The following is a 12,237-nucleotide window of genomic DNA, read 5'->3' on the forward strand; positions in this document are numbered from 1 at the left end:
GCAAGCGTTTGAAGCTACAGTTAGCTGACGTGTTATTTGCCCATTGCAACCACATCCCAAAGTGCTTTATGTGATGACACAAGGTTTGCATTTTGTGCAATTAGTAAATTAGCCAAATTAAGGTTATCTGTGGCCTTTATTTCTTTTTTTCTATTCACAGTGCTCGATTTGGGTCAAGGCTTGCTTTGCAAAAAAAAAACAACAAAACAACATAGGTAACCGATTGCATAGATAAAGAGGATTTCTTTCAGTGTGGGGATAACGCCTCATACTTCAGCCTACATGCGGAGGTAGGAGCAGGCTACAGCCCAGGCCTACCACCCAGATCCTTCACCGTGGGGACCCGTGCATGTAGATTTCACAGAACCACGGTCTGCTGGTTTTATTTTGGCCATGCATAAAACAGGTCAGAGGGGAAATGCTGCAAAAAAAACCAAAAAAAAAATCCTGCGATAAAATCAAAAGGACGACGAGTAAAAGCATAGGTGCGTAGAGAGGGTATAATAAAAGGAGGGCTCGGCGCGCGCCCAACTTACATTTATGCGAACCAACGCGTCCATTACCGAAGTAAAGGTTTGTAACTCCGCTTCTGCCATGCCTCCACAATGCGACCGCCGCTTCCCCCAGCTGTGTACCGGGGCCGTTCCTGCAAAAGCCCAAGGACGCTGATTGTGGCAACTGCCCCGGCGTCAGTCGTTCCTACGCCGGACTAGTCAATCATCACTATCGATTACATAGGGTCGATTTGGTCCATCGGGGCTGAGCTGTGGCGTACAGACCGTACTATTTGGCTCCTTCTGAGAGAAGGAGCTTGTGGAAGGAAGAGGATGCGCGTTGTGCACCTTCCATATACGTGGGGAGGGGGAGGGAGGGAGGGAAGGAGGGGAGGGGAGGGGGGGTCGTAAGCGTCTGTCTCGCATCGCAGCCGCATCGGTTTATAACCTGTAACAAGAGCGTCATTTTTTTACTAAAACACGTGGGCGATACATTAGTTCCCCTGTTATTTCACATTCTGGAGAAAAATCACTCTTGGATTATTCCGCTTCCTGCGTACGCCGCTTGAAGGTTTTCGGGGTTTTATCGGGGCCAGAATAATAATAATTAAAAAAAATATCCATGCATAATCGTTTGTGGCCCAGTTCACCATCTGGCCAGTAGATGGCAGTGTTGCATAGCGGGGGGGGGGGCGAGAGAACAACAAGCAGACGAGCGTGTTTAAAAACATGTGTTCCGCGATTGTTGTCCGTGTCCGGAACCTTTATTTTCGCCGTTGCTCCACCCGTCAATAAATTAGCAACGCACCGTGCAGAAGACGTTGTTGTAGCAACCACAGGGCGTCATGCGTACACGTCAGTCTGTTGACTCGGTTTAATTTTGGAACCGTAACGTTTATTTGTCGACGCTACAATTTGTCGAGTTACCGCTTGGTTTTGACCAAGTGATTAATTAGCTTTGGCTTTCTCTTCGCTACTTCCCTGACCTGTTGTTTCACATTTTTTTTAAAAAAGATCACTCTTGGATTATTCCGCATTCGGGGTTTTATCGGGGCCAGAATTTAAAAAAATAAAAAAAATAAAAATAAAATCACCGTCTTGTCAGTAGATGGCAGTGTTGCATATCGAAAGCAACAAATAAGAAGAAGAAGAAGAAAAAAGGACGGGCGTATTAAAAAAGCAAAACATGTGTTCCGCGATTGTTGTCCGTGTCCGGAACCTTTATTTTCGCCGCTGCTCCACCCGTCAATAAATCGGCAACGCACCGTGCAGAAGACGTTGTTGTAGCAACCACAGGGCGTCATGCGTACACGTCAGTCTGTTGACTCGGTTTAATTTAGGAACCGTAACGTTATTTGTCGACGCTACAATCTGTCGAGTTACCGCTTGGTTTTGACCAAGTGATTAATTAGCGTTGGCTTTCTCTTCGCTACTTCCCTGACCTGTTGTTTCACATTTAAAAAAAAATCACTCTTGGATTATTCCGCTTCCTGCGTACGCCGCTTTCGGGGTTTTATCGGGGCCAGAATTTAAAAAAAATAAAATCACCGTCCGGTCAGTAGATGGCAGTGTTGTATAGCGAAAGCAACAAAAAAGAAGAAGAAGAAGAAGAAGAAGAAGAAGAAGAAGAAGAAGAAGAAGAAGAAGAAGAAGAAGAAGAAGAAGAAGAAGAAGAAGTTGTCCGTGTCCGGAACCTTTATTTTCGCCGCTGCTCCACCCGTCAATAAATCGGCAACGCACCGTGCAGAAGACGTTGTTGTAGCAACCAGAAGGCGTCGTGCGTACCTGTCGGTGTTTCCTCGGTGTAGTTTAGGAACCTTGTGTGTCGGGGCGGCGCAGCGGTGGTGGAGTTAACGCTCGGGTTTGGCTAGTTGGGGTCGTGTTGGCTTATTCTCCGCTAGTTCGCCGACCAGCGCTGCTTCGCTACCTTAGCCACTTGGCACAAATCAGCAGCGTCTTGCTGTTGCTGTTTTGGTTTTTTGTTCCCCTTTGAGGGGTTGCGATCAGATTGCAGTAAGTATATATATATATATATATATATATATATATATTTATGTAATTGTAGTTTGCTGCAACGTTTGCAGCTCTCGTCCACACGAGTCATGCCGCTGGTCAGCAGCCTCGTGCCGGCACGGTTTCTGACCATCACAGCACACCTCGTCATCGTCATCACCATCTTTTGGTCGAGGGTAGGTACAAGCTTTTACTCGGACCTACTCGCTTGAGACAATACTTGTCAGTCATAAACTGTCCTGGGCGTTATTCTGACGTCATTTATGTATTTTGGGCCAATTCTTTATCATCATCATCTTCTTCTTCTTCTTCATCGTCCCTTTGCATTTTATTCCACTGTGTTTTGTGTTGATGTTGATCGGGCTGGTTAACGTTCCGCAGGAACACAACGTCAAGGCTTGCCTGCCTTTGGATTATACTCAAGAGCAATACGACAGTGAAGACACAAAGTAGGAGACACACACACACACACACACACACACACACACACACACACACACACACACACACACGTGCTCACGCACACACACACACACACACACACACACACACACACACACACGTGCACACGCAAGTGTGCCATGGATGTTCATCGTGTGTCTCTCTGTCTGTCTCAGGTTGGTGGTGGCATTGGCAGTTACTCTGGGTCTGTTCGCTGTAGAGCTGGCTGGCTTCTTCTCGGGGGTATCCATGTTCAACTGCACCCAGGGTCTTCTGTGTATCCTTTACGCTGACGCCGCAGCTTGTAGTCACCTGGATTTTTCTGCTGCTCATTTGTCATGGATGAAAACTAAACTAACTAACAAACTAAAACAATATTTACACAGTTCTGAATCGCAAATCAGTGGTGAACGTTTGTGTGACATGCAGCCATGATTTGAGATGTTAATACAAGCCATTCAAATTTTTACAAAATCAAACGGTACTAAAAACTAAAAGAGAGTAGTTCTAAGATCAGCGTCATGAAATACTGAGATAAGTTTAGTGCTGTCTGCTCCCTGGAACAAAAAAGAAAGAAGCTATTTCTTCACTTCTGCCCCTAGTTTGTAAGTAGGCCACCCAAATTAATATCAAATAGTAATGGGTGGCACGGTGGCCCAGTGGTTAGCACTGTTGCCTAACAGTTAAAAAGTCCTGGATTTGAACCCCAGGCCATCCCAGGTCCTTTCTGTGTGGAGTTGGCCTGTTCTCCCCGTGTCTGCATGGGTTTCCTCCAGGTGCTCCGGTGTCCCACCATCAAAAAAGACATGCATGTTAGGGTTAATACCCCTGTCTGTGCCCCTGGCCAAGGCAGTAGGAAGAAATAACTAGAGATGGTCCCCGGGTGCTGCACGGTGGCTGCCCACTGCTCTTAGCTACAAAACTAGGGTGGGTTAAATGCAGAGAGTCTAATTCATTTGTATGTATGTACAAAATTATTAATGAGTATTCTATTAGAAATATAGTCCCAGGTCTATTGTCAGCGGGGAAGCTCTCTACATATCCATCCATTATCCAAACCGCTTATCCTGCTCTCAGGGTCGCAGGGATGCTGTCTCCCCACCTGCCGCCCAATGACTGCTAGGATAGGCTCCAGCATCCCCATGACCCTCTCTACAAATGTAAAATATAAGATGAGTTACAAAGAGTATATTAAGAATTTAGCAAAAAGAGCTATTGAAAATAAAAGGGCAAACTTTATAATTCTTTGACTTTATGATCCTCTGATTCCATGACACTCCTGTTGGCTCCCCTGTCTGTCTCCCAATAGCCACAGCAGTCCACGCCAGTGCCTCTGTGGCTCTGCTTTTCTTTTTATTTGAGCAATGGGAGTGTGACATCTACTGGTGGATCCTTGCCATTTGCAGGTCAGTGTGTATAGAATATATATGTATAAATTTCTCCCAAGATTGATTATTTTTTTTCCCTGACGGAGTTTACCTCCAGCACTGGCTGTCCACTGCAGCGCATCCGTCTCCTTGTCTTTCTATGTATTTCAGAAGTGGGAATGCTGGACATATTGGGTTATTTTTGCTCTCTGCAGGTTGGTGTGTATGCATATGTAGGCATATGTGTGTGTGTACAGAAAGAGGGAAAGAATAAAACAAAGTAAATACAAAGAAAAAAAGGATGAATGTACATGTGTTTCTAACTGAATATGTGCTCAATGATCTCTTTCTCCCTCTTTTTCCTCCCTCTAGTGTGCTTCCTGCATTGGTGGAATTTCTCCTATTTATTGCTGTATTTGGACTGAAGAAAAAGCCACTATAACCAAGGGGTGTTTATCCAACAGAATGGTCATAAATGAACATTGTTGACCCAGTTTGGTGGCATATGTCTAGTTAGAGAGGTTATCTTTTATGTAGCAGAGTGTGAACTGAAAAGAGAGTTTTGACTGAGCTAGATAGCTGATTTTGTTAACATGGTATTTTTGTACATTACTTGGTTTTCATTTTATTTCAAGTCAAGGGGTCATATAATCACGTCCGCTGTAATCTTATGCATGTTTGTCTTTGACAGTATGGGTAGGGAGAAGCATTGGTCTCACCATGCTTAGCTGGGCTCTCTGTACAGCTTGATATGAATGTGTATCATTATCATAAGGTATCCTCGTCTCACAGAATTGTGAGTGTAACCGAGGGTTTGTAGATGTCGCCTATACTGTATGAAACTATAAAATAACAAATACGGAGGCTCCACTTTCACACGAGGACCACTTTAATTGGATTCTTCCCCCAACAGAACTCCACAGCCACAACACTGCGTACAGCACTTCCGCTCTCTCTTCAGCCTTCAAAATAAGAGCTCAGGGCATATACTGTGGCAACAGCTTATAACAGGAACTTAAAATCACTAACAGGCAAGTCCAGAAAAATGGGTTACATGAGTACAAATTTGTTGTTGTTCTCGAGCTAAAATGTCATCAAAGGACCGCGATAAGGGGCAGTTCCCGGCGTACTCTGTAGCGAACTGCTGCCTGGATGTGTTTAGTGTTACTACTGCACTTGAAATATTGTGAAATACATTCGCTATCAATTCTTTCTCAACATCGTGCCACGTTTTTTTTTCTTCTTCTTCGAGTCTCTTCCGGCCTCAGACGGCAACGACTCCGCCCACTTGTGTCACCTCTCACTGTGTCCGGGTGGCGGAGTTGCAAGTTCCGGAAGCCGCGCCACTAACCAGCTCAGAGACGCCGAAGCCGAGTCCCTTCACGTTTTATACTAACCATCTTAATTAGCGCCAAACAATGGGTATGTATTCATACACGACATATCGCGTTAGGTAGTTTACGAGCCGGTGATTAAGTGGACTATTTTTAGCAGCATTCAGGGCTATGCTATGCTAAGCTAAGCTAGGGGGCGTTTAAAGTAGCTAACGCTAGACGACTGGTTGCGGTTGACTATCGGTTAACCCGTTTAATCTGTTTATCCGCAGAATTAAACTGTCTCCATGTAAGCAAATGGACAATTTTGGTGTTCTTGTATTACGACCATCTCGCCAATTTCCTCTGCTGCCGGTGCTGGCTGATCAATACAGCTGACGTATAGGTCGGACATGTTTGGCTGCGTACACTGACGTGGCGCAACGAGCAGCATCATTAAAATGGAAGGGATACTTTCCTTATTTGGTTTTTCTAATCAATGTATTTCCGAGCTGCTTTTGCTGGTCTATGGCTGTGCCGTGGACCGGCTGGCAGGGATGAGCGCCGGGTTAAAACCCAGCACGTCCAGACTCAGCGAACTGCATCACTCGCCGAGGAGCGCCCGTATAAAAGCTGTTCCCTTAAGATGTCCCCTTAATAATAGACACTTAGTTAAAATAGTTCATCAGTGTTGCAGGCTTAAACTGGCCACATCCGGGGGGGGGCGGTTGCCAAACTTCTGGCTTGTTGCGCAATAACAACTGTTTAGAAACCCTTATTTAACACATTTAAGACTGGCAGAATGAAAATTTGAGGGGGGAAAAGCTGCATAAAAGCTTGCACATATAATAGCGGCTGCTCCTTTGCTCATAAACATGTTTTCTAACTAAAATAATCAACTCTAATGCTATGAGTTTTCTCTCTAACGTGCAACAAACTTTATCTACTGGTGGGGAAGAATAGACACCTTTCTTCTTCATGCGTTTTGTACTTGGCGGAAATCTGGCTGTTTGGATCAGTACCGCCGTCCCGGTGGCTCACCTGGTAGACCGCGTCCCACATAAGGCTGAGTCCTTCCCGCAGCGGCCTGGGGTTCGAATGGTTAGAGTGGTCGCCTCACAGCAAGAAGGTCCTGGGTTCCAACCCCGGGGTTATCCAACCTTGGGGGTCGTCCTCTGTGAGGAGTTTGCATGTTCTCCCCGTGTCTGCATGGGTTTTCTCCTGGTGCTCCGGCTCCGAGGAAACCAGTCAGGTGAATCGGCCGCACTAAATTGTCCCTAGGTGTGAATGTGTTGGCCCTGTCATGGATTGGCGGCCTGTCCAGGTTGTCACCCCGCCTGCCGCCCGATGACTGCTGGGATAGGCTCCAGCATCCCCGCGACCCCAATTGGAATAGGCGGCTTGGATACTGGATGTTATGAGTTTGCTGACGTCGTCTTTAGTAGAAACGTGCATGTTCACATGAAGCACGAGCTGCATGACATATCCAGGATAAGCGAACAGAAATAAGGTGTCTGTGCTTTTCTTCAAAACACCAGTATTAACATACATACTGACGTTTTTGTCAGAAACCTAGTGTGCTGGGGCATCCGGGTAGTGTAGCGGTCTATTTCATTGCCTACCAACACAGGGCTCCCAGTTCAAATCCCCGTGTTACCTCCGTCTTGGTCGGGCGTCCCTACAGATACAATTTGCCGAGTCTACAGGTGGGAAGCCAGGTGTGGGTATGTGTCCTGGTCGCTGCCCTAGCACCTCCTCTGGTCAGTTGGGGCGCCTGTTCAGAGGGGAGGGGGAACTGGGGGGAATAGTGTGATTCTCCCACGGGCTACGTCCCCCTGGTGAAACTCCTCACTGTCGGGTGAAAAGAAGCGGCTGGTGACTCCACACGTATCGCAGGCGACATGTGGTAGTCTGCAGCCCTCCCTGGATCGGCGGAGGGGGTGGAGCAGCGACCAGGACGGCTCGGAAGAGTGGGGTAGTTGGCCGGATACAATTGGTGAGAAAAAGGGTGGGGAAAAAAAACCCCAAAAACAACCTAGTGTGCTCGCCGTTAACCCGGCGGCAGGGAAGACCCACTCTGTCACAAAACTCGTTTCATCCCTTGTTTTCTCTGATGTGACGTGGTTACACCACGACGAGCCACGGCGGCTCAACTGTCTGTGGGCACCCCATCAATTAGAGTCTTATCGCAACTCAGAAGATAAATGACTATTTGCCTTTCTGCAGCTTACAGAGACTGTCGGCTCGCTTATTTTCAAGTACAAGTTTATTTATCATATATGAAAGCCAGTTTACGCTTGTTTTCATAATGAAATGCTTGTTTTACCGACTCAGCACAAGTGGCAAATGTACTTAGATAGGTCAAAGTGCAAGGACGAGATATGTAAAAACAAAATTTTTTTTTAAATATGAAAAAAAAACAACCCAGTCTGAAGACTTGGGCGGTACTTGGTTGGATACTGTGCTACAGTAGAGAATGTCTGTATGATGGTGAAGGGAGTGGCATTGTAAACAGTAAAGTTGTGCAAATGGCAGATTGTGTAGTCAGTAACGGTAGCCATAATGAACAGGTACTGTAAGAGTAAAGTAGCAGATGGTGCAGTCGGTGACAGCAGCCATAATGAAACGGTAAAACTTGTGCAAATTAGCAGTAAACTTCTGTACTATCAACTGTGTAATCTTTGCATATAGACGAATGATAAATGTTTATGAAACCTCTGAGACAGCTCAGTTCTCCCAACGAGAGTAATGGTGGCCGTTGAAAGTTAACTTGTTTGTTGTCTCTGTAGCCGTGAACACAGGCACGTCTCTGGTGCTGTCCAGTCTGCTGTCGGTGCTGGTGTTTGCAGGGATGCAGATGTTCAGTAAGCAGCTGGGTTCTACTGAGTGGCTCACCATCCTTGGAGGGTTCCTGGGCTCTGTCCTCTTCATCTGCTCCCTCACTGTATCCTTTCTTTTTTCAAGCAGTACCACACCGGGGTTGATCTAATTATCCTGTGCTAATCATTAAGATACGGTGTAGGTAATGTTCTTCTTTCTTTATCTCAATACAGTGCTCTTTACACCCAAAGCCTTGTCAGTGGTCTTAAATCTTAATCTCATTATAGCGTTCACAACTCAATCAAGCTGTGAGATTGCCTCAGTTGAAACTATTTGTGAGACAGCGTGAGGTCGTTGTCCTCCTTGACTCTGTTCCCAGGCATTCAATAACCTGGAAAACATGGTCTTTGGAAAGGGATTCCAAGTGAAGATATTCCCAGAGAGTAAGTTTGAACAATCCTCAAATCCAGCTGATGCAGACAGTCCATAAACACTTTAAACTCGCTTTCATATTGTTTATCCTGCCTCCATTTAAAATGATAAGTGATTTTCTTGACATTTATATTTATTGTTGTCATATCGGTGACTGGTTACATGAGCAGATTATTCTAGATAATGGCTAACATCCCATGTAAGGTCTTGTTTAGGGAACACAGTCATTTTTATATCAACAAATCAAAGTCCTGGATATATAATTAAACAATATTCAGTTATAAGCTGGTAGGTTATGGTCATCAAGAAAAAGGAACATGTAATATCATCCATAAAAAGTCATCTTATCATTTTGTGATTTCTTAGAACTTTAGTCGGTGTAGTAATGACAGGTTTTAGATGTGCCAGAAGGGGAACAAAATACTTGGAGGGTCGCTGAGTATCGGGGGGGAAGTTAGCGTGCATTTAAACCTGAGCAGTGCAGACTGAGAGGATGTTAACGTGCTTACTTTCTCTCTCTCCCGGTTTTCATGTTGGGTTTCCCCCTCTCCTCCAGTCCTGCTGTGCCTCTGCCTCTCGCTGTTTGCCTCGGGTCTGGTTCACCGTGTGTGTGTCACCACGTGGTAAGGAACTGCATTTCTAGAGAGGCGCAGAATTTAAAGGATGGGTGCACATGTTGTTCCCCCCGGGCCTCGTTGAAACACTGTTGGGCATGATTTTGAACCGTACAGACAAGAACTGGGCTGATGGCTTCAGCACTGAGAAACCTGTCTCTTGGTTGAAACGTCGTGCTGGGTGTTAAGACGGTCCAATGGGGCAAATGTTTAAATCTTCGAACACCATCATATGTGTCCCTGTCCAAAAAATGGAAGGCTCACAATAGAGTCACGTGTATCTTCATGTGGTTTATACTCAAGGCTCAACATTTTCGGTTTTTACTGATTTTCACCGAAAAATACCCAGATTTTTAAACCGATTTTCACCCGGCTTTTATGTTTCCGCGGATCCAAAAGTTGTTCCTGTTCGTGTGAGGTTATGTAACAGTGTCCTCTTGTGGCGAAATGCGCCATGCTGGATGGCTTTGAAAAATAAAAACCGAAAACGCTGAGCCTTGTTTATACTATTCAGAGTATATTCTGAGTAGCAGCAAAGTCCAATTTGACCCGGAACTTCTTTTTCAGATGACTCGGTAAAACCAACCATCTGTAAGCAGGAAGTCCGCTGTCCCGTAGAAGGAAAAGTGCCAGAACTTTTCTTTTCTTTTTTTTTTTTTGTGGCTTTTCCCCCTCTTTTGTAGCCCAGTCGTGCTTAGCCTATTACCCTATTTTCCGAGCCGTCCTGGTCTCTGATCCACCCCCTCTGCTGATCCGGGGAGGGATGCAGACTGCCACATGCCTCCTCCCATACATGTAGAGTCGCCAGCCACTTCTTTTCACCTGACAGTGAGGAGTTTCACCAGGGGGACGTAGCCCGTGGGAGGATCACGCTATTCCCCCCAGTTCCCCTTCCCCCCTGAACAGGCACCCCAACCAATCAGAGGAGGCGCTAGTGCAGCGACCAGGACACATACCCACATCCGGCTTCCCACCCGCAGACACGGCCAGTTGTGTCTGTAAGGACGACTGACCAAGCCGGAGGTAACACAGGGATTCGATCCAGCGATCTCCCGTGTTGGTAGGCAACAGAATAGACCACTATGCTACCCGGACACCTCAATTAAACATTTTGAGACAAGCGACCTCCCCATTGAACCGTGTTGAAGCCGAGTGAGAAGATTCAGGGAAGTAGTGAACTCTAAATGATGTTGTCAGTGTGTCAACGAGGTCTGGCTTAAAATAATAAATGGAAAAAACACATCTTACCTTTTCTGCTCTCATCCATTTACTGACGCTCTCCTTTTTACTGCCTTGTCATTCCTCTGCAGCCTGATATTCTCCCTCTTCGCGCTCTACTACATCAACAAAGTGTCTGCTGCCCTCTATCAAGCAACCGTCCCCGCAGTAGCACCGGCGAAGGCGGCTAGCAAGGGCAAAAGGAAAAACTGAGCATCTGCTCGGGCTACATCTCCTCCGGCCAACCAGTCCACGTCTCCCCAGTGCTGCCGATTCACCAACGCATCACACAGCTTGTTTTGTCTGAACAGTTTGTTATACCGTGTACATGCCCCTATGGAGAAATTCGAACCTTTACCTTGTTATGGAATTGGACATGAGCCTTAAGATGCAGCCAAGATGGGCAGGGCATCTCCGAGAGCCGAACACACTTGAAGTCTCATCGCTGCGACGCCGTTCCACCTCGAGCGTTGTAGGTTGGAGGAATGGTGACTTGTAGAAATAGGCTCACAAATGCACATTATTTTTCTCTCTACATTCCCTTCATCGCCGTGTGCTCAGGATGTGTTCAGACTGATTGTGTAGAGATTCACACCCGCCATCAATTTGTTTTTGCTTTTGTACATTCATCAGGACATGACCGATGTTTTTTGTTAGAATAAATTTGTAATTAAAACCCTTTGAAAAGAATTTCAGTGTCTCTTTCCGTTATTCCATTTAGGCTTTTGCTTTATGTAGAAGCACTACTACTACTACTACGACTACTACTACTTTCGGCTGCTCCCATTAGGGGTCACCACAGTGGATCATCAGTTTCCATCTCTTCCTGTCCTCTGCATCGTCCTCTGTCACACCAGCCACCTTCATGTCCTCCCTCACCACATCCATAAACCTCCTCTTTGGCCTTCCTCTTCTCCTCTTCCCTGGCAGCTCCATATTCAGCATCCTTCTCCCAATATACCCAGTATCTCTCCTCCACACATGTCCACACCATCTCAATCTTGTCTCTCTTGCTTTGTCCCCAAACCGTCCAACCTGAGCTGTCCCTCTAATATACTCCTTCCTCATCCTGTCCTTCTTCATCACTCCCAATGAAAATCTTACCATCTTCATCTCTGCCACCTCCAGCTCCTCCTCCTGTCCTCTCATCAGTGCCACTGTCTCCAAGCCATACAACATGGCTGGTCTCACCACCATCTTGTAAACCTTCCCTTTAACTCTTGCTGGTACCCTTCTGTCACACATCACTCCTGAGCAGCCCAAGTATTTAAACTCGTACTCCTTCATCACCTCCACGCCTTGCATTCTCACCATTCCACTGTCCTCCCTCTCATTCCAGGCATATGTATCCCGTCTCGCTCCCACTGACTTTCATTCATCATTTGTGTTGAAGCACTAACAGCGGTCCGTGGCGTTCCCAGGGACCACCAGGGGAGCCAGGTCGCTTAAAGCGAATGAGCGATTGCCTCTGTTCCTGCCTTCTGAAAAAGCAACTTATCCGGCGGAGTTACTCAACGGCCTGCAA

At 46.2% G+C, this 12,237-nt stretch overlaps 3 protein-coding genes across 6 annotated transcripts in view; 2 read left to right on the forward strand and 1 right to left on the reverse strand.

Moving 5' to 3' along the window:
* Nucleotides 1–596, reverse strand: part of trim46a (tripartite motif containing 46a) — a 20,598-nt gene extending 20,002 nt beyond the window's left edge. Inside the window, exon 1 of the mRNA XM_056286452.1 lies at nucleotides 537–596. Coding sequence (XP_056142427.1) covers nucleotides 537–596 — 60 coding nt within the window. The remainder of the gene's footprint in view (nucleotides 1–536) is intronic.
* Nucleotides 597–1,653: 1,057 nt separating this feature from the next.
* On the forward strand, nucleotides 1,654–5,472 carry tmem107l (transmembrane protein 107 like). 4 transcript variants are annotated; one of them, XM_056286535.1, is made up of 6 exons: nucleotides 1,654–2,507; nucleotides 2,560–2,683; nucleotides 2,889–2,956; nucleotides 3,125–3,225; nucleotides 4,258–4,354; nucleotides 4,688–5,472. In XM_056286535.1, exons 2-6 carry the CDS (start codon nucleotides 2,597–2,599, stop codon nucleotides 4,755–4,757), a joined length of 423 nt encoding a protein of 140 aa, XP_056142510.1. In that variant the 5' UTR covers nucleotides 1,654–2,507; nucleotides 2,560–2,596; the 3' UTR covers nucleotides 4,758–5,472. The 4 variants fall into 4 exon arrangements, with proteins under 4 accessions (XP_056142510.1, XP_056142506.1, XP_056142508.1 ...); XM_056286534.1 differs by having other exon boundaries at nucleotides 2,504–2,507; nucleotides 2,579–2,683; XM_056286531.1 differs by having other exon boundaries at nucleotides 1,654–2,683.
* A 131-nt stretch (nucleotides 5,473–5,603) lies between these two features.
* krtcap2 (keratinocyte associated protein 2) lies at nucleotides 5,604–11,402 on the forward strand. The gene is made up of 5 exons (XM_056286536.1): nucleotides 5,604–5,737; nucleotides 8,418–8,572; nucleotides 8,828–8,891; nucleotides 9,437–9,503; nucleotides 10,805–11,402. Exons 1-5 carry the CDS (start codon nucleotides 5,734–5,736, stop codon nucleotides 10,923–10,925), a joined length of 411 nt encoding a protein of 136 aa, XP_056142511.1. The 5' UTR covers nucleotides 5,604–5,733; the 3' UTR covers nucleotides 10,926–11,402.
* Nucleotides 11,403–12,237: the final 835 nt, after the last annotated feature.

Source organism: Lampris incognitus, chromosome 9 (genome assembly GCF_029633865.1).
Source record: "Lampris incognitus isolate fLamInc1 chromosome 9, fLamInc1.hap2, whole genome shotgun sequence".
Taxonomy (NCBI): domain Eukaryota; kingdom Metazoa; phylum Chordata; class Actinopteri; order Lampriformes; family Lampridae; genus Lampris; species Lampris incognitus.

Bases quoted from the DNA above. Each gene is read 5' to 3' on its own strand.
- krtcap2 (XM_056286536.1), top strand. The intron at 8,573-8,827 runs GTATCCTTTCTT...CTCTGTTCCCAG, and splicing joins TCTTCATCTGCTCCCTCACT to GCATTCAATAACCTGGAAAA. The intron at 9,504-10,804 runs GTAAGGAACTGC...ATTCCTCTGCAG, and splicing joins CGTGTGTGTGTCACCACGTG to CCTGATATTCTCCCTCTTCG.
- tmem107l (XM_056286531.1), top strand. From the start codon at position 2,597: ATGCCGCTGGTCAGCAGCCTCGTGCCGGCACGGTTTCTGACCATCACA. The intron at 3,226-4,257 runs GTATCCTTTACG...GTCTCCCAATAG, and splicing joins CTGCACCCAGGGTCTTCTGT to CCACAGCAGTCCACGCCAGT. The intron at 4,355-4,687 runs GTCAGTGTGTAT...TCCTCCCTCTAG, and splicing joins TGGATCCTTGCCATTTGCAG to TGTGCTTCCTGCATTGGTGG.